The following is a 22,157-nucleotide window of genomic DNA, read 5'->3' as shown; positions in this document are numbered from 1 at the left end:
AATAAATATCATTAAATTAAAAAGAGATAGTAAGAGACAAGCTACCAATGTACTGATTTTTTTATGGTTAATTGGTGAAATTATTTAGTTTGACATTTGACATATTTAATACCTAATTCCTGCAACAATGGGAATATAACTCATAAGAAATAACTAGATAAATCAGCAAGGAGAAACAAACATTAGGCCTCATTGATAAAAAAAAAAAAAATGTACCACTTAGGGATGTTAGGCTATGATTCTTCTCTGTTTTTCATCCAGTTGATCTCTAACATTGAAGAACCTTAATTTGTTTTCTATTTTAATTAAAGCTCATAGTACTTGCAGAGAACTGAATTTTAAACAAGGTCCATGGAAGGCACAACACACACTAGTCCTTTTTTATTGACTATTCCATCACTGTTATTTGATAGGTTCATGATCATCATCATTATCATGGAAACTTAAATTCACGTTTCTAGATTTCAAACTTTCGATTCTCAAGAGGTCCAGTGAGAAGGACAGGTAAAAACTCTGGAAAGAAAGTGATACTGATGGGTAATAGAATTTTGAAGAGAAACACATATGTGGATCATTGACATGGAAGGCAGCCTGTGTCAAAACAGCAGAGGGAAGGAAGGAATTGAGAAGGGGCACAAAAAACCATGGGCAGTCATTTCTCACTTCCTGTGCTTTTGTTCTGAGCAAAATGTTGATGTGGAGGCAGCCAGCCTTCCATCACACACACACACTTACTCAAGTACACACACACTACTGTCCAGAGCTTCAGTAAAACATGTTGGCTTGCGGGAAAACAGAGGAGACTGGGTGAAAAACAGAGAGGGAGGACTAGGGGAGAAAGGGAAGGGCCAGTGAAATTGTCAAAGGAGGCTAGTAACGCATACAGCTGTGCAATGTTTGCAAGTGAACTTTTTCCCTTTTGGGAATTTGTTTTGACAGGTGGTGTGATCATCCTGAGTACCCATTTCATGATGAATACTGATGAATACTGACTTCAGAATGCTCCTGAATTGATTTTTCCCTCCCATGCATGCCAGAACCTTGGGTTGGGTGGTTCCTCCAGATGTAGAAATGTAAAAAGTTTTACTCTCTTTAGATAAAGTGATGATGTTAACATGCTTAAGTTTTGTGCCACATAAATGACTTTGGCTTAGGTATGTGAAGAAAAAAATATGTTTAAATCTGTTGAAATAATTATTTGGAAACTATAAGCTTGGATCAAGGCCTTCTGGGTTCCAGATAGAAAAATATTAGGCTTTAGAAAAGACTTCAGAGGCAATGTGTGAAGATAAATAACTCTTGAATGTGAGCACTGCCATTGGTAGTCTGAGTTCCTTACTTTAAGCAGTAAACTGGGCAACAAAGAGGGTGGTGAAGTAGTGCATGCCTGTGCTAGCAGTGACCTTGATGATTTGGACCACTGACCGTAACACAGACACAGCCAAGATAAGATCCACACTTGCATTATTAACAAGGACATGATTTCCTGTACCTTGTATAATGAGAAAGAGCTAAGCACAGAAAAGTCTTAAAATAGAGCTAATTCAACAATCACAGTGGTCAGCAAGGACATAATGACTTGGTTGTTGTTTGTTTCCATCCCATGTGTGTTCATTTAGCTTTTACCCACTCTAAGGGATGGTTAATGGCTGGCTCTCTCTGCATGCTTTCAAGGGCCTGAGCATAAACATAACTGGTGATCCATACTTACACTGCCTATCACTCTTGCCTTACTCATCATACAACCACTATTAAATGAAGTAGCTTGAGACAATCAACATACACAAATAAAACTCTGAATCATAAAATAATCCAAAGATGACTATTTTTTTAAGTAGGTTCCATGGTCAGTGTGGAGCCCAATACAGGGCTTGAACTCACGACTCTAAGGTCAAGACCTGAGCTGACATCAAGAGTCAGACATTTAACTGACTGAGGCACCCAGGTGCCCCCAAAGATAACTATTTTAAAGGAAGGAATTTTAAAAGGAGGCATTAGGGGCGCCTGGCTGGCTCACTTGGTGGAGCATGTGACTTTTAATCTCAGGGTTGTGAGTTCAATCCCCATGCTGGGTACATAAAAATAAAATCTTTAAAATAAAAATAAAATAAAAATAAAAAGGAGGCTTCATAAGATATTATACTTAGGGGATGCCTGGGTGGCTCAGAGGTTGGTTCCCTGTGAAGAGCCTGCTTCTCCCTCTACCTATATCTCCACAGCTCGCTCTCTCTCTGCGTCTCTCATGAATAAATAAATAAATCTTTAAAAAAAAATAGATATTATACTTAGGGCTTTGAAAGTATTAAAATAACTATGTGAATTTCAAGAAGTAGCAAGTTCTCAAAAGAACATTGGTAATTTTTTTAAAAGATAATTTATTTATTCATTCATAGAGACACAGAGAGAGAGAGAGACAGAGGCAGAGACACAGGCAGAGGGAGAAGCAGGTTCCATGCAGGAAGCCCGACATGGGACTCAATCCAGGGTCTCCAGGATCACGCCCTAGGCTGCAGATGGCACTAAACCGCTGTGCCACGGGGGCTGCCTGAACATTGGTAATTTTACTGCATGTAAATTTTTAATTTTTGAGTATGAAGATTATTAGAATTCTGTAATAGAGATGTACCAATTTTCAATTCAACTAGAGCAATGTACTTTTTCATTCATATTAAGTCACTCTCATAGGGTAAGAGAGTTTTTCAAAATTATGTTTTTCCAAGACCAATTGCTTACAGATGATCTTCAGTGACTTGAAAACACACATTTCTGAGAAATCAGCACTTGAAGAAAATTTGATCTCTACTCTCTGTATCTACTGATTCTAATGTAATGCTGTTCTCTGGAAAATATTTTGCTTACAACAAATAATAAAATGTGATGATTTATTGAACCACACAAATCTCCATTTTGTTGCTAATGACAGAGGGAGGGGAAAAATCATCTGAATTCAATTCAATTGAAAGACTTTGAAGTTCTTACTCTACATTTAGCACTGGGAAACGGGAGGAAAAAAGAGTATCATAGTGCATTAACAGAAACTTAAGCCCTGTTCCCTGTTATCAAATGTCTTCAAAATATTTGGGGGGAGGCTGGTGTGAAGAAGAATTCATATTGTTGAAACCACACTTAAAAGACAGGTATTGGGAAAGGGTTTTACCACTTCACAGGGGGAAAAATATTTCCAAAGGTTAGAGGAGGGGAACTCTACCTTAGTTACACAGAGATGAGGAGAAAGGGTTGACAGAAAATGGGAAGTTCAGGAAATAGTGACAATCTGATATGAGCTTCTGCATGTCACCTCTCCCTCCACTCTCACCCCTCACAAGCTTCCCATCTATTTTGGGATACATTGTGTTCCCACCTCACCAAATTCAAAACTTAGAGTCCTAGCCCCTAGCACCTCAGAATGTGACCTTATTTGGAAATATGGTCATTGCATATGTAATTCGTTAAGATGAGGTCATAATGGAAAAGGGTGACCCCTGATGCAATAAGACTGGTACCTTATAACAAGGGGAAATTTGGACACAGATAACATACAGGGAGAACACCATGTACATAACAAGACAGAGATCAGAGTGATGCTTTAAATTATTTGTTCCTGGGGTGCCTGGGTGGCTTACTACTAGTTGAGCATCTGCCTTTGGCTCAGGTCATGATCCCGAAGTCCTGGGATCAAGTCCCACATTGGGCTCCCTGCAGGGAACCTGCTTCTCTCTCTGCCTATGTCTCTGCCTCTGTATGTGTGTATGTATGTGTGTCTGATGAATAAATAAATAAAATCTTTTAAAAATATAAATTATTTGTTCGTTGTATAAAACAATAACAGAAAGGAACTCTTTGATAATAATACAATGATAGTAGATCTACACATGCATTATTGAACAGATCATCTAAGCAGACAATCAACCTACATCAATGGACAGATCATCTAAGCAATCAACAAGGAAACAAGGGCTTTGAATGACATATTGGACCAGATGGACTTAACAGATATGTTGAGAGCATTCCGTCCTAAAGCAGCAAAATACACATACTTTCAAAGTGCACTTAGGACATTCTCCAGAATAGATCACATACTAGGTCACAAATCAGGTCTCAACAAGTACAAAAAGATTGAGATCATACCATGCATATTTTCTGACCACAACTTCAAGTTTTGATTTTCTATCAAACTTGAAGTCAATCACAGAAAAAAAATCTGTAAAGACCACAAATATATGGAGGTTAAAGAACATCCTACTAAAGAATGAATGCATCAACTGGGAAGTTAAAGAAGAAATTAAAAAAAAAAATACATGGAAGCAAACAAAAACAGGAACATCATGGCCCAAAAACTTTGGGATGCAACAAAAGATGTCCTAAGAGGGAAGTGCATAGCAATACAGGCCTACCTCAAGAAGCAAGAAAAAACTCAGATAAACAACCTAACTTTACACCTAAAGGATCTAGAAAAAGAACAACCAACCAGCAGAAGGGAAATAATAAAGTTTTGAGCATAAGTAAATGATATAGAAACAAACAAAAGTAGAACAGATCAATGAAATCAAGAGCTGCTTCTTTGAAAAAATTAGTAAAATTTGTAAACTCCCTAGCCAGACTAATCAATAAGAAAAGAGAAAGGACCTAAATAAATAAAATCACAAATGAGAAAGGAGAAATAACAACCAACACCACAGAAGTACAAACAATAACAAGAAAATATTATGAAAACCATCTGCTAACAAATTAGACAACCTGGAAAAAAATGGATAAATTCCTAGAAACATATAAATTACCAAAACTGAAACAGGAGCAAATAGAAAACTTGAACAGACTGATAACCAGCAAAGAAACTGAATCAGTAATCAAACATCTCCCAAAAAAAGTCCAGGACCAGATGGCTTCACAGGAGGATTCTACTAAACATTTAAAGAGTTAATACCTATTCTCTTCAAACCATTCCAAAAAAATAGAAATGTAAGGAAAACTTCCAAACTCATTCTATGTGGCCAGCATTATCCTAATTCCAAAACCAGACAAAGACTCCACTAAAAAAGAGAACTACAGGCCAATATCTCTAATGAACATGGATGCAAAAATTCTCAGTGAAGTATTAGCAAATTGATGGGGTGCCTGGGTGACTCGGTCAGTTAAGCATCTGCCTTTGGCTTGGGTCATAATCCCAGAGCCCCAGGATCCAGAGCCATGTCACACTCCCTGCTCAGCAGGGAGGCTTCTGCTCTCGCTTACTCTTGCTCATTCTCTCTCTCAAATAAACAAAATACTAAAAAATATATTAGCAAATCAAATCCAATTGTACATTAAAAGAATAATTCACTACAACTGAGTGGGATTTATTCCTGGGCTGCAAGGTAGTTCAATATTCATAAATCAATCACATGACACACCTCATTAATAAGAGAAAGGATAAGAACCATATGATTCTCCCAATAGATGCAGAAAAAGCATTTGACAAAGTACAGCATCCATTTTTGATAAAACCCCTCAACAAAGGGCAACCCGGGTGGCTCAGTGGTTTGGCACCTGCCTTCGGCCCAGGGGGGGATCCTGGAGACCTGTATCGAGTCCCACATCGGGATCCCTGCATGGAGCCTGCTTCTCCCTCTGCCTGTGTCTCTGCTTCTTTCTCTCTCTCTGTCTCTCAAGAATAAATAAATAAAATCTTAAAAAAAAAAAAGAATTTAACATTCTTAAAAAAAAAACAAACCCTCAACAAAGTAGGGACTGAGGGAACATACCTCAATATCATAAAGGCCATATTTATTGCAGCATTATCAATAGCCAATCCCCCTCTCCCAAAAAAGCAATAACCAAATTATGGAAAGAGCCCAAACATCCATCAACTGATGAATGAAAGATGTAGTGTGTGTGTGTGTGTGTGTGTATACAGCCATGAAAGAAGAATGAAATCTTGCCATTTTCAAAAACACAGATTGAGCTAGAAAGCATTCTAAGTGAAATAAGTCAGTCAGAATAAGGAAAATATATATGATTTCACTCATTTGTGAAATTTAAGAAACGAAACAGCTGAATGTGGCAGGTTAGGAGGAAGAAAGGCAAACCAGGAAACACTCTCAACTATAGAGAACAAACAGGGTTAATGGAGGGAGGGAATGGATTAAATCAGTGATGATACCTTAAGGAAGGTACTTGTTGTGATGAGCACTGAGTGTTTTATGTAAGTGATGAATCACCAAACGCCTAAAATAATGTTACATAGTATGTTAACTAATTGGAATTTAAATAAAAACTTGAAAAAAAAAAAAAGAGAAGACACACAGATTGCCAAGGGACACAGAAAAAGATGCTCAGCATCACTTTCCATGAGGGAAATGCAAATCAAGAATACATTGAGATATCACCTGACACCTATCAGAATGGCTAAACTCAAAAACTTAAAAATAACAGGTGTTGGAAAAGATGTGGAAAAAAAGGAACACTTGCACACTGTTAGTGGGAATGCAAATTGGTGAAGCCACTGTGGAAAACAGTATGGACATTCCCCAGAAAGTTAGAAATAAAACTATCCTACAATCCAGCAATTGCACTACCGGGTATTTACCCAAAGAACATAAAAATACTAATTCAATGGGATGCATGCACCTCTATGTTTATAGCAGCATTATTTACAATAGCCAAGATATAGAAGCAGCTGTAGTGTCCATCAATTGATGAGCAGACAAAGATGTGGTATATGAATACGATGGACTATTATTTGGCCATGACAAAGAATGAAATCTTATCATTTGCAAAAACATAGATGGAGCTATAGAGGATTATGCTAAGCAAAAATAAGTCAGTCTGAAAAAGACAAATATCATGTGATTTCACTCATGTGGAATTTAAGAAGCAAAACAAATGAGCAAAGGGATAGAGAGAGAGAGAGAGCGGGAAACCAAGAAATAGACTCTTAACCACACAGAACAACCCGACGGTTACCAGAGGGGAGGTGGGGGGGGGAGTGTGAAATAGGTGATGAGGATGAAGGAGCGCACTTGGTGTGATGAGCACCGGGTGTTGTAAGGAAGTGTTGAATCACTCTATTGTACAACTGAAACTAAGATAACACTATGTTAACTAACCAGAATTTAAATAAAACTTTTTTTAATAAATAAAAAATTAAAATACAAAAATTATTTGTTCCTCAAGTGTTGATGTAATTTACCTAAGAATTTTAGCTCTGTCTATAGGGAGCCTGTCCATTTTCTACTTCTAGGATCCATTTTGCAAATTCATCCTCTCAAAATTTATCAATGTCACATAATTTAGTAAATGTAAATATATTTGTTCATTCAGTTAACAAAGGTTTTTATGTGCCACTCTGCTGGGCTCTATCCCAGGCAGTTGGGATACATCAGCAAACAAAACAAAAGTCCCTGAACTCTGCTCTTACACTCTTGGACTCTTCTGATCTCTTTAATTTTCTGAAGCCTGTGCTTACTTCCCCCTTTCCATTCTTATTTTGTGTGTCTTTGATTTTTCCTACTACCTAATTAGTAGTCTATCAAGTTATTCCTTTCTTCTGGATTTCACTTAAAGCAAATTCCCCAAAAGGAAAAAAGAAATGTAATTAGTTCTGCTGTTTTTCTGCTTCCTAATTCATTAATCTCTTACTTTCTTTTACTGAGCTCTTGTCTGTTTTTCTTACTTCTTACATAGACTTCTAACTTCTTAGGATGAATACCTACTTCACTGATTTTGTAAATTTTTTTAGTTCATCTTTTAGTAATATAAACATTAAATGTAATAGATTTTACTCTTAGCAACTGCCTTAGTTAAGCTTTCATAAATCAATTTGCTATATTTCTAGACATTCTGAATTTTGGTTTTGCTTTCTTCTTTGATTTATCATTGTTTATAAGAGTTCCTATTTTAATTTCTAGTTTTAGAGGAGTTTTTCCCTAGCTTTTATATATCACGTTTAATCATGCTGAACTCGGATATCATCAATCAATGTTTTAAATATTTCATGGAATTGTGGCAAGATACATTCTATTTTAAAAGTACTGAGTTGGGGCAGCCCCGGTGGCACAGCGGTTTAGCGCCGCCTGCAGCCCAGGGCATGATCCTGGAGACCTGGGATCGAGTCCCACGTCGGGCTCTCTGCATGGTGCCTGCTTCTCCCTCTGCCTGTGTCTCTGCCTCTCTCTCTAGCTGTGTCCATATGAATAAATAAGTAAAATCTTTAAAAAAAAAAAAATAAAGTACTGAGTCGGACTTAATTGACACACAATCCTGTGTTACACATTTTTATCATCCAGTATTAGAAAAGCTATTTCAAGTAGTGGTTCTTTCTTTTAACATAGCAGTTCATAACTGGAGGCAGTTTCATCCCATCCTACCCCAAGGAAACATCTGGAGACATTTATGGTTGTCACAACCAGTAAGAGGTGAGGAGAGATGATAACTGTTTAGTAGGTGGAAGCTAAGGATGCTACTAAGTAAGCATCCTACAGTGCATAGGACAGCCCCCCCACAACAAAGAATTACCTGGGCTAAAATGTCAGTAGCGCCAAAGTTGAGGAACCCGGCTAATACAAGAGTCTTTCTTGCTAGACGTTAAGATATGCTTCTTCCTAATGCCATAATTTCAGCTCATTGTACAGAAATTAAAACTAATCTAGTTAGGCTCATTTTTTTACAGCACTTAAAGTCAACCACCTATCCTTTATAGTTTACCCATATTTTTTTCTTTTGCATTTTACCTTTCCTCTGATTGTTAAACTATAACAGTTTTCATGCTTTTAGTATTTGATTTTAGACACATGGGGAAATGAGTCCCAATGAAAATGAGTTAATGCAGGAAACAGAAATTTTAAATTATTTCCACAGCATAAGTCAAGAGAAATTTGCTCTGATAAATAACAGACTGCTATTAAGAAATAGAAGCAATCTGAAAGATTAGATTAAGCCAGTAATCTAATTTCCTTCCTGCCCCACATTTCTTGAAATAACTCAGCAGAGAGCCAGTTAGGCAGACCAAATCCACAGCATCTCTAAAGACAGCGTACCATCAGTGAATGAAAAATCCTTAAAGATAGAAAACAAAAGTAGTTGGATTGACAAAGAAATAATAGAAAACTGTAGCCCAAAGTACTTGCACAAAAGCAACTGCTCCAAAAAATGACAACAATTTCAGATATGCTTCAAACATAAAAAGTCAATTAAAAAAAAATATATACATATATATTGGTTCCAATGACCTCACATTCCATCACAGCCTTTCTTCCATACACAAGGTTCTGAGGGGGCTGACAATAGCTATGTTTGTTCTTCAAGCTGATACCCACTTCTTTCTAATCAAAGTGAATACTATTCCAGAAAACGGCAGGTAGAAACACAACATTGAGACTGGAGAGAGATACAGATCACAACCTGGAATAACTTCAAAGGACCACACAACAGATGGGATAAAAAAAAAAAAAAAAAAGAAGAAGAAGAAAGAAGAAAGAAAAGAAAGAAAAGCATAAAGCTGATTCTGGCATTTACTTCCAGGATAAAACAATGGAGTGAGTGAGACAGGGGAGAAGAAACAGTAGGAGAAAACAGGAGAACATATCAAGATTAAAGGGGTCCCATGGTTTTATAAGGACCAGGATATTATGCCTGAAGAACACCAGAATTCATTACTCCAAAATATGACAATTTTGACTAATAATTATCTTGAGCTGAAGGCAACTGAGAAGAAACAGATACAAGGAAGACTCTCTGCCTTCCCTCTCCCTAAAGGGTGACATAAACTTACAAAGATGTCCTCCCTTTCTACCAAGAAAGACCAAAGTTAATCACTGGAGACAACTTTAGATCATTGTCACCCTGGAGATGGCACCAGAGGAATCCACATAACACCTTACTAGCCACCCTTTACCTTCCACTAGTCTCCCATATATTTGCCATTCCACAACTTGCTGCCCCAAGAGACTCAAGATTCTTGTCCTTGTCTTGTCATTTCTCTCAAAATTTATTTTTCCTTTGTTGCAAGGAAGCAATATAAGCCCAAATTCTAACCAAGCCTTTTTGTTACTTATCTCTGCATAGTCCCAGGTATTACATGCACAATACACATGAATCAACTTTTGTTCATTTTTTTCTTGTTATTCTGTCCTTCGCCAGTCCAATTTGGATGCCCTGGCCAGAGAATCTAAGGTGGGTAGAGGAAGAGATTTTTCTTCCCATATATGACTATGTCATGTATAAACTACTATTATCCTCCAACATCTCCCTGGATAAGCAAAGAAGCAAATACATGAATATCATCATCGAAACCATAAAACATATCTCTTACCAACTCTGAACTATCTGGGCAACGAGCCTCCGAAAGGAAATTTAAACACCAGGACTGACTATAAAAGGCTAAAAAACAAGAACAGAACATAGATTATACCAGCCAACTGCAAGGAAGACAGCAACAGGGTTTTGCCTAAAATGGCCTTGGGTGGTTAAGAGTCTAGGAGGTAGAACCAAATGAATAGAGGCTCCAAATGTACAGATGACATCAAGAATTCTTTTTTTTTTTTAAGATTTTATTTATTTACTCATGAGAGACACAGAGAGAGAGGCAGAGACAGAAGCAGGTGCCACACAGGGAGCCTGATGTGGGACTTGATCCCGGGACTCCTGGATCTGGCCCTGAGCTAAAGGCGGCGCTAAACCACTGAGCCACCTCGGCTGCCTGACATCCAGCATTCTAGGAGCATTCTTCAGAGGTGTGTGGCATGAAAAGGTCTGCCTTTATGCATAAGTAACACAGCTGCATCCAACTATTATTAGCACCATCAATTTCCACCCCTATTCCCAGGCTTTTTTAACAGGAAACTGCATGTGGACCTGTTAGAAGATCCCTTTGGAATACTTCATATATCCCTCTGGATAAGTCCCTGAAGACAGATTTTTTACGTAATATAAAAGAACAGCCCCATACTGATACCTATTGACCTTGCGTGGATCCACATGGGCCACAGAGACAAAGCTTGAACCACAGCTGATCCGAGTCTTGGATGAACATCCTGGATCCTCCCAAAACATTAGTGCATAGAGGCTTGTGAGGAATAAGACCACCTGTCAATCACTCCCGTATCTACCAAAGAGGCTGAAATGCAGTTTTTCAACTCTTCCCAGGTTCTGATGAAGCATGAGGCTCTCTGTCTTCTCTCGTGGAGCAGCTGCAGGGTAAGAGTGGCTTAGACAAAGCAGAGTGGTGGTGACTCCATAGCAGCAGGAGGGGCCATCATTCATGTTGCAATTATCTGGACCCTTTGGTCTTGGTGTTGTCTTACATGAGATAATTAAGAAATGAGATTATCCTTCAAAGAGATATAGAGACTGAAAAAAGGAGAGTTTATGTCATTATATTCAGAAGAAACTCATAAAATAACTTAGATTTCAGTAATAATTTTTCCTTGAGAGTCCTACTGATATATAATTATATGTCACTGTTTCTTTAACAGATCAATATTCTTATAAATACCAATGTCTCTGTTTCCATTCTGCTGCTTTATTACCCTCACAATTCTAACTTATACAAGAGTCGATAAAACTTCCCATTTTATAAATGTAATTTTTTTTTTCATGCAAACACATGTCTCATCTACCTCTAGGAAAAATAAATAAAATTATACGATTTATTAAAATTTATGGAGCAAGTTCTTATTCTAATTATCCAATAGAAACAATATTAATATATGAAATATTAATATAAACGTCAAGAGAAACTCAAAGATTTCCAGGGTTTTGTTTTTTTTTCTTTTTTAATGCTCTAAATGAACTGAGTCTAAGAAATAAATGTTTTGGTACACTTTTTAAAAAACCTTTTCCTTTTATCACTTTAACTACAAGTTTCACTTTTAACCAGTTGGTTACTTGGAAACACTCAAAAGCAAAAATTATTTTTAAAGAACTTAAAAATTTTAAAATCTGACACATAGTTATATAGGGGAATGTTTTATATAATAATCAAGGGGGGATCCCTGGGTGGCGCAGCAGTTTGGCGCCTGCCTTTGGCCCAGGGCGCGATCCTGGAGACCCGGGATCGAGTCCCACATCGGGCTCCCGGTGCATGGAGCCTGCTTCTGTCTCTGCCTCTCTCTAACTATCATAAATAAATAAAAATTAAAAAAAAAAAAAAGAATGATTCCTTGGGTAAATCAGACTGGTGTAATACTCTTGGCTCAGAAATACCTCTTCTCTCTGACTTTACTAGTATAAAATTATTTTGTGTATTTTCTTGCATTTATTTTCTAATAAAAAGGCTAATGAATTTGAGTTATCTGAATTTCCTCTACTGATTTTATGGTCAAATAAGCTAACTCATACAAGATTATAAAATATTAAAATTATGTGTCAAACTAGATTAAATTACAATAGGTAATTCTTTACAAGAGAGATCCTTACAATGCTATAAATCTTACAGACTTAATATGCCAGCATAAATTATAATACCCAACTCTACTTGTAAAAATTTAAACTAATATTAAATTGAGTTAATTACTGAATTATCTTTGAATACCCAGAAATTTTCTAAGTGAAACCACAACAGGCCCAAAACCACAACACAACAACAGGCCCAAAATGGAGTCTCTGATGTCAAGCCTCACCTCAACAAACCAAGACTTAATTACAGTTTCAGCTTTCTCAGAAATGAAATCTTAAACCAGTCAATCAGGAATCCTCTGATTAGCAGTAGTTAGGTAATCCACCTCACAAACATCCCCCAACCATCCCCATCCCATCTACTTTTTTCCCTACTACAAATTGCCTATAAAAGTTTTTCATCTTGCGCAACTACTTGGTGCTCCTTTCCACCTACTAGATTGGATGCTGCTTGATCCATGTATAGTTGAATAAAGCCAATAAAATCTTTAAAATTTAGTCAGTTGAATTTTGTTTCTTAACCTCAGATAAAATACAGCTAATTGGTCACTAAAAATCATTTTAATAGGCCCATCTTATTTTACAAAAACTATAGAATGGTCATCAATTAGCAAATTAAAAGATGAAAATGCCTTTCAATGATAATGAGGTCTATTTTTGCCAAGATAAATTTGATAAGATGACAGATAATTAGTATTCATGGACAAACATAACTAGATAGTTCTTCTTTTTCTGCCTTTTAATCTTCTCTGTCAGAAGGATACAGTAGTTGGTTGCTATAGATGAAGATTCAAAATCTCTCTTCTGGAAACCAGATCCTCAGTAGGTCTTTTCCTTCCTTAACAGATACTGCCGCAACTCCCAATCTCTGGCAATTTCTAATGATGCTAAACCTCTTTCAGTAGGGATCCCTGGGTGGCTCAGTGGTTTAGCCCCTGCCTTCGGCCCAGGGTGTGATCCTGGAGTCCCGGGATCAAGTCCCACGTCGGGCTCCTGGTGCATGGAGCCTGCTTCTCCCTCTGCCTGAGTCTCTGCCTCTCTCTCTCTCTCTGTGTGTGTGTGTGTGTCTCATGAATGAATAAAATCTTTAAAAATAAATAAATAAACCTCTTTCACTATGCATAAACACTTCTGTTCAGAAACAGTTATCTGATACCCAATCATGCCGCATTATCAGAGGCTTAAAATTAACATCTATACTTAATAGTAGATATTGTGACTTCAAAGTTGTATATGAAGTTGCCATGCTATGAAAATCGGGGATTTTTCCCAATTTCTCTGTGAAGTTCAATAAAAGTTATTGGAGATAATCCACCATCACTAAAAAATTTCACTTTTAAGCTTAAAACCAGTGAAGAAAATGCATTGATTCCTACTAGTTTGTAGCAAACACAGATTAAAGCTTTATAGCCAATAGAAAGGCAGTTACTTAATCTAGATTCTGGAAGAAAAAAAAATCTCATTCAATTATTGTCAGAATCTTGCCTTATTCATAATTTTTATAGACCCCTAAAAAATTGAAGCTGTAAGCAAGAACTGAAGCCTACCCAAAAAATCATTTGAACATTCATAAATAAATATATTATTGTTTCAAGCTTTGATATCTAACTTAATCATTATTTATAAGTGAATATCCTTTTTTATTTATTTATTATATTTATTATTTATTTTTTATTTATTTATAATATCCTTTTTTATTTATTTATTCATGAGAGACACACAGAGAGAGGCAGACACACGAGAAGAGGGAGAAGCAGGCTCCCTGCAAGGAGCCTGATGTGGGACTCAATCCCAGACCCCAGGATCAAGTCCTGAGCCAAAGACAGATGCTCAACTGCTGAGCCACCAAGGCATCCCTATTAAATGAATATTCTGGTTGAATTAAAGTAGTCTCTTGCCAAAAGACTTACATGCTAATATAAAATTTAATAGATTTTGTTTTCCTGCCTGGAAATATCTTCAATAATCAAGAAGGATGAAAACTGACTTTACAGATAAAATCTTTTTTTAATGTATGCAAAGTACTCATGCTAACCTGAAAAGTCCACATCATCCCCGAAGCTCTAAGAAGAAAAAGGCACCTTGTGATATTTTGACCTCATAGAGTATTATTATTTAACTTATTTATGTGGTTCATTATATACAGCAGGTGCCAGCCACATATCCAAAAGGGACACCAACAATACACCTCTACAGATGAGCTATCTAGAAGTACTACAGCTTGGATGAACCTTGAAGACATTCTGCTAAGTGAAATAAGCTAGTCACAAAACACAAATACTGCATGATTTCACTTACAGGAGGTTCCTAGAGTGGTCAAATTCACAGAAGCAGGAAGTAGAATGGTGGTTACAAGGTACTGAGGGAATGAGGAGTTAGCATTTAATGGGTATGGAGTTTCAGTACGGAAAGATGAAAACGTTTTGGAGATGGATGGTGGAGATGATTGCCTAACAATGTGACTGCATTTACTGTCACTGAACTGTACACATAAAAGTGGTTAAAACGATAAATTTTGTGTTATATGTACATCAGAAAGGAGAAGGGGAGAGAACAACTTAAGATTTTACAACCTTGGGAACCCTGGGTGGCGCAGCGGTTGAGCGCCTGCCTTTGGCCCAGGGCGCGATCCTGGAGACCCGGGATCAAATCCCACGTCGGGCTCCCGGTGCATGGAGCCTGCTTCTCCCTCTCCCTGTGTCTCTGCCTCTCTCTCTCTCTCTCTCTGTGACTATCATAAATAAATAAAAATTTAAAAAAAAACAAAAAAAAACAAAGATTTTACAAGCTGGCCATACAAACTGGCTAGAGACGTGATCCAGAGGCCAACTAAAAGGCCCCAGAAACAGACCACCAGCAAAGAAAACTTCCTGTGAATTCTAGAATTCAAGAATATGTGAATCGGGATGGAAGTATTCCACCACGGCCCTCAAAACACAATTCATAATCAGAATACAAGATTTTCATTTGAGCTTAGGTTTTATTTATTATCTCAACTCCCTTTCCTTCCTTCCTTTCCTTTTTAGCATGGGCACCATCACAATTTCCAATTGTTGAATTTATTTTTGGCCTTCCCAAGTTTTTTTTTTTTTTTTTTTTTTTTTTTTTTTGTGATAGTCAGAGAGAGAGAGAGAGGCAGAGACACAGGGAGAGGGAGAAGCAGGCTCCATGCACCGGGAGCCCGACGTGGGATTTGATCCCGGGTCTCCAGGATCGCGCCCTGGGCCAAAGGCAGGCGCTAAACCGCTGCGCCACCCAGGGATCCCCCTTCCCAAGTATTGAAAACAAAGCCTAACATTGAAACTTACCAAAAAGGATCTAAGACACTAGATTTCACTGATTTCTTTTTTTTTTTTATTTTTTTTTTATTTCACTGATTTCTACCAAGATTTTACTCTGATGAGAAGTTTCAAAATCCAAAATGTGTGATCCATAAGTTAGCTCTGATGGTGAATCAAATAAAAGGTAAGTGATTCCATTGAGGCACACAAAAAATGGCTTATTTAAAGGTAGGGAAGCTACTTATCTTGCCAAACCATAGGCCCCTGATTTTCTCTTAATATTTATGGTAGTCCGGGATCCCTGGGTGGCGCAGTGGTTTGGCGCCTGCCTTTGGCCCAGGGCGCGATCCTGGGGACCGGGGATCGAGTCCCACGTTGGGCTCCCGGTGCATGGAGCCCGCTTCTCCCTCTGCCTGTGTCTCTGCCTCTCCCTCTCTCTGTGTGACTATCATAAATAAATAAATAAATTTTTAAAAAAATATATTTATGGTAGTCCTCATACTTTTGTGTCCACTGCCTAATAGCCAGACCCTAAAATGTTACTCCACAGCCATTCCATTATCCCACGCTAATATCCATAAGAATGTGTCAAGAAGAGAGTAACCCCTTCCAGCCAAATCTGCTCCATTTGGAATTTGGCCAAAATTGGAAGTTGAGAAATTCCTCTGAGCAAAGTGGTACATCCCTGGCCTAACTAAGGGTAGGGCTAACAGAATGACCCAAGCAGACATTACACATACACAAGTGTTGTACCTAAACTCCCAAATTCTTCTGAAGAATCCACAAACCAGTGACGTTATTAGATACCCAGAGTTGGCCTTCTCAAGGACAAAACACCCAGCCTGACTCCTAGCTAGAGCAAAAACAAAACAAGTTCACTTTATACCTGTTAATTTAGAAAAATTGGGGAAAATTGGTCTTTATGAACTGCTGATACAAGTGTATTGTGTCAATGCAGTCATTCTGGAGAGCAACCTGGAACTTAACCAGATTAAGTCTGTGCACACCCTGTGATCCAGCTATTCCACATCTGAGCATTTATCCAAAAGAAATTTCCACCCACGTCCATAAGGTCATATGCACAAGAATATTCATGGAAGCGTTATTTGTTGTTAGTTGGATATTAGAGGTAATCTGAATGACCTTGGCAAGAGAGGATGAGTAAAATATGGTAAATACACACCAAGGAGTAACTAGAAAAAGCAACAGGCAACTAGAAAAAGCAACAGACAAATTGGAAACATAGCAATATGGATCTTTAAAACATAGCACTAAGTGAGAGAAAAAAAGGAAGAAAGAGAATGAGATCCAAAATGTGATGGAGTTTGCATGGGGCCACCCATCCTAAACAACATTACCCATTTAGAGCAATGCAAACAAAAGGACATGCATTTAATTTTTTTTTTAATTTATTTATTTATGATAGGCACACAGTGAGAGAGAGAGAGGCAGAGACACAGGCAGAGGGAGAAGCAGGCTCCATGCACCGGAAGCCCGATGTGGGATTCGATCCCGGGTCTCCAGGATCGCGCCCTGGGCCAAAGGCAGGCACCAAACCGCTGCGCCACCCAGGGATCCCAGAACATGCATTTAAAATATGTGAGTAGTGGCTTATCTATGTGAGGGAGTCAGAAGATACAAAAAGGGATAAATGACAATACATAAATATAAATATAGTTTTTTTAAAAAGGAAAGCCTCGGGCAGCCCAGGTGGCTCAGTGGTTTGGCGCCTGCCTTCAGCCCAGGGCGTGGTCCTGGAGACCCGGGATCGAGTCCCATGTCGGGCTCCCTGCATGGAGCCTGCTTCTCCCTCTGCCTGTGTCTCTGCCTCTCTCGCTCCTGTGTTTCTCTCATGAATAAATAAAATGTTGTGTTAAAAAAAATGTTAAAAAAAATTTAAAAAATAAAAAGGAAAGCCTCATCCACACTAATAATAATGAGCCATAAACTGAAGCATATGATTAACTCAATCTCCTATACATGAAGTCCAACTTATTTTATAATAATATATATAATAAAATGTTATATAGTCAAAACTATCAGTATTTTCCTTTAGATATACTGACATTTTTACCCTATCCTAAAATTACATTAAAAAAACTCTAATTGGGATCCCTGGGTGGCGCAGCGGTTTAGCGCCTGCCTTTGGCCCAGGGCGCAATCCTGGAGACCCAGGATCGAATCCCACATCGGGCTCCCGGTGCATGGAGCCTGCGTCTCCCTCTGCCTGTGTCTCTGCCTCTCTCTCTCTCTCACTGTGTGACTATCATAAATAAATAAATAAAAATTAAAAAAAAACTCTAATTTTTAAATCATCTCTAGTTGGTTTTTTCTTTTCTTTTCTTTTCTTTCTTTTTTTTTTTTTTGCTCTTACACTTAGATCTTTATCTCATATGGAAATAATTTTGTATTTGCTATGCAGTACAGTTATAACTTTATTTGTTTAATGGAAATCCAGTTGTCCCAATGCCATTTATTCAAGAAGCCATCTTCTCCTCCCTGATTTTAAATGTCTCATTTATCATATGCTTAACTTCCATATGTACATGAGTCTATTTCTGGGTTCTTTTTTATTCCTCTGATCTACTTGTTTATTTCTCTAGCAAAGCTACCAATTACTGTGGCCAATTCACTTATAATGAATTTTAGTATGTTAGGTCCTCCCTCACTATTACTCTTTTTTTAAGCAATTTTTTGGTTATTATTCTGTTTGGGATTACATGAAATATATATATTATTTATATGTGAGAAATACTGGCAGATTTATTATATTAAATCTTCCCATCTAGAAACATGGTATGTCTCTGTGTTCAGCTTTTATGTCCTTCAGTAAAATTGTGTAGTTCTCCTCAAGAAAGTGTTTCACAAAAAAAAGAAAAGAAAAAAAGAAAAGAAAAGAAAAGAGTTTCACCGGGAGGTGGGCGGGGGGTTGGGGTGACGGGTGATGGGCACTGAGGGGGGCACTTGGCGGGATGAGCACTGGGTGTTATGCTATATGTTGGCAAATTGAACTCCAATAAAAAAATTAAAAATTAAAATTAAAAAAAGAGTGTTTCACCTTTCTTGTTTAATTTATTCATGATTAATTTATAGATTTGTTGCTACTGTAAATTTGCTTCTTAATTTCCATTTCTAACTGGGATACTATTATAAAGAAAAGTCATGATTTTTTACTGCTTTGTATCTAGAGTTCATTCTAAATTATCTTTTCAAACATAATAGTGTTTTTAAAATTTTGGATACCTTGAAATTTCAATTACCAGAAAGTATAGGGTAATTGCGTTGGGTTTTTTTTTTTTTTTTTTTCAGAGTAGGCAGGAAAAAAAAAGATTTCAGAGTGATGCTTTTCTATTTCACACATACACAGATGAGCAGAATACTTACAATATTGCTTAAAATTGGAAAATTGTAAAACATTTAGTTCACCGATGCATAAAGTAAATGCTGTATCCAGAAGTAAATATAAACAAAATGAAATGAGGTATTCAGGAAAAATAAATTATCTATATATAAAACTAAGCAACTTCTATGACCCAGACACAACAGAGAAGGTGGAAGTTTAAGGTAGAAAACCAATAATAACATTAAATTCACTTCAATAAAATAAATGCACATAAATGTATACCAAGAAACAACATTATATCATCTATAGGCTATCTTCCCTTTGCATGTGGGACTTTAGAAAAAAGACTATGCAAAGTGAAACTGCACAGCAATCTTAGTAATCAAGAGAAAACTGACTGATATTCACAATTTGTCAAAACACTTAAAATTATCGTACTCTTGATTAAAAATGTATTGTGAAACTTTAAAAAGGAAAACTAATATTTATTCACTAGGCTGTAATTTAAAATTTTTGAAACTTTGAGAACTAAAGTGTTTTCATTTCTTTATGAAAAACTTATCAAGAATACTTTGAACAGGTTTTACCTAATTTATTAACCAACAGTTTTCACACCTACTTATTATACAAAGCAAACATCTTTTCTGTTCTTTGGAAAACTGTCATATTTCTTTTAAGTTTGTAACAGATACCAACATTCTATTCTTTGTGATTTCAATACCATATCTCTAAAAGTTCATTCAATGTGAAGTTTTTTGCTAGTGTCACTTCCTCTGGGATATCTTCAGACTTTTCCTCACAACCACTTTCCAGATTTATGTCAATAAATTTATCTTCACTGAGTTCCTCTGGCTGCATGTCTAGAAGCTCTCACATGGTGACAGTAGCAACAATCCCACTGTCTGATCTCTTTTAGAACTCCATTTATGTTTGATTCAAACTTCACTTCGGCATTATCACTTTCGTTTGGTTGTTGGTTTATTTTCTCCATTCATCTTTGTTGGCCGGTTCCCTATTTTAATTTTCCAATTTTGTAAAATGTTGCATGGGCTTATCAGTGGGAAGCAAGGAGGCAATATAATTATGTTTTGCGGTCTGTGTATGATGGGGAAGAAAAAGATGCACAATAACCCATCACTGACTGGCTGATAATAATTATTGATTATGATACACATCTGCTATCAATGTAATGATTTGTGGACTGAAGAACTAGCAGTGAAGTTTATACTTTATGCAATCATTCACGGTTTATTGTATTACCTGAAATTTGGGCCATGTTGTTGGGTGCTGGTGCTAGCTAACCTGTAGTAAATGAAATTTGTACATTTCAGAACCAAACAAAGAAAAGACTGCCAGGATATCTATATCCATTCATGTTTTTCTATCAAAGTACATCCCCAGAGTGTTAAACAGAGTCAGGGAAGTTCAAATCCATGGAGCCTAAGTAAATCTGTTTAAAAATCTTATTGTAGGGGATCCCTGGGTGGCTCAGAGGTTTAGGGCCTGCCTTAGGCCCAGGACATGATCCTGGAGTCCCGGGTTCGAGTCCCACATCAGGCTCCCTGTATGGAGCCTGCTTCTCCCTCTGCCTGTGTCTCTGCGTCTCTCTCTGTGTGTCTCTTGTGAATAAATAAATAAAATCTTTAAAAAGAAATATTATAATTTCTTTGAAGAAATTGACAAGCTGATTTTAAAATTCATATGGAAATACAAAGGACTCAGAATAGCCAAAACAATCAAAAAAGAAGAACAAAGTTGGAGGGCTTATAATTCCTGATTTCAAAACTTACTGCAAAGCTACAATAATCATGTGTGTAGTACTGGCCTAAAGACTGACAAGCAGGGCAGCCTGGGTGGCTCAGCGGTTTAGCGCCACCTTCAGCCCAGGGCCTGATCCTGAAGACTCAGGCTTCCTGCATGGAGCCTGCTTCTCCCTCTGCCTGCCTCTGGCTCTTTCTCTCTGTATCTCTCATGAATAAATAAATAAAATCTTAAAAAAAAAAAAAAAAAAGACTGACAAGCAGATCAGTGGGATAGAATTGAGAGTTGAGAAGGAAACCTATAGATTTATGGCCAGTTGATCTTCAACAAAATGTCAAGTCAATTAAATGGAGGAGGAACATTTTCAACACAGTGATAAGACAACTAAAAATCCACATGCAAAAAGTGAATCTGGACCCTACTCCATATTAGCCACAAAAATTAACTCAAAATGGATCAAAGACTTAAATGAAAGGGCAAAATCTATTAAACACATGGAAGAAAACACAGGCATAAATCTTCATTATCTTGTGTTCAGGGATTGGCTTGGATTATGGGGATTGGTTGGCTATACAAGTCCAAAATCCATAGAGCAGGAAGTCAGAAAAGGTAATAGTTTTTTGACATGAAACCTAAGGCATAAGCAATAAAAGATTAATCATTTGGACATCATCAAAATTCACAATTATTGTGCTTCAAAAGACACCATCAAGAAAGTGAAAAGTTACAGAAATGGGGAAAAGCCTTTGCCCATCACATCCAATAAGGGACTTGTATCTCGAATGTAGAAAACTATTATAAGCCAATGAAAAAAAAGACAAATAATCCAATTTTTAATGGGTGAATCGTCTGAATAAACAATCCCCCAAAAAAGATATACAAACTGCCAAGAAGTTCATGAAAAGATTCTCAATGTCAATAGTGATCAGGGAAATGCAAATCAAAACTACAAGATACCACTTCATACCCACCAAAATGGCTTTCTCCAAAAGATAGAAAATAATAATTGTTGACAAAGATGTGAAGAAAATAGACCCCTCATACACTGCTAATGAGAATTAAAATGTAATTATTTTGGAAACAGTTTAGCAGTTCCTCAAAATGTCAAACATAGACTTACTATAGGACCCAGCAATTCTGTTCCTAACTATTTAGATAAGACAAATGAAAACAAGTATCTACAGAAAAACTCATACATGAATGTTCATAACAACCATTACAAAAGCCAAAAAGTGGGGAGAAATCTGTGTAGGTCAGATTCCACTAGAGAAATAACTAGTATGTATACATGTATGTTTATGAAAAGATTTATAGCCAGGAACTGGCTTACTCAATAGTGGGGCTGGCTGGGAAAGTACAAAGTCACTGGGGAGGCTGTGAGGAAGGACAGGCTAGAAACT

The 22,157-nt window shown here is 37.1% G+C and overlaps 2 protein-coding genes across 5 annotated transcripts in view; both read left to right on the top strand.

The window, feature by feature from the left end:
* Positions 1-2,899, top strand: part of LOC140629491 (aldo-keto reductase family 1 member D1-like) — a 92,025-nt gene extending 89,126 nt beyond the window's left edge. For all 4 annotated transcript variants that reach the window (XM_072819009.1, XM_072819012.1, XM_072819013.1 and 1 more), the window contains one exon: positions 940-2,899. In XM_072819009.1, coding sequence (XP_072675110.1) covers positions 940-982 — 43 coding nt within the window. In that variant the 3' untranslated portion in view covers positions 983-2,899. The remainder of the gene's footprint in view (positions 1-939) is intronic.
* The window catches only part of LOC140629485 (adenylate cyclase type 1-like), a 347,929-nt gene that overhangs the window by 157,124 nt on the left and 168,648 nt on the right, over positions 1-22,157 (top strand).

This window comes from Canis lupus (genome assembly GCF_048164855.1).
Source record: "Canis lupus baileyi chromosome 15 unlocalized genomic scaffold, mCanLup2.hap1 SUPER_15_unloc_1, whole genome shotgun sequence".
Classification (NCBI taxonomy): domain Eukaryota; kingdom Metazoa; phylum Chordata; class Mammalia; order Carnivora; family Canidae; genus Canis; species Canis lupus.
This window is presented reverse-complemented; position numbering and strand designations above follow the sequence as displayed.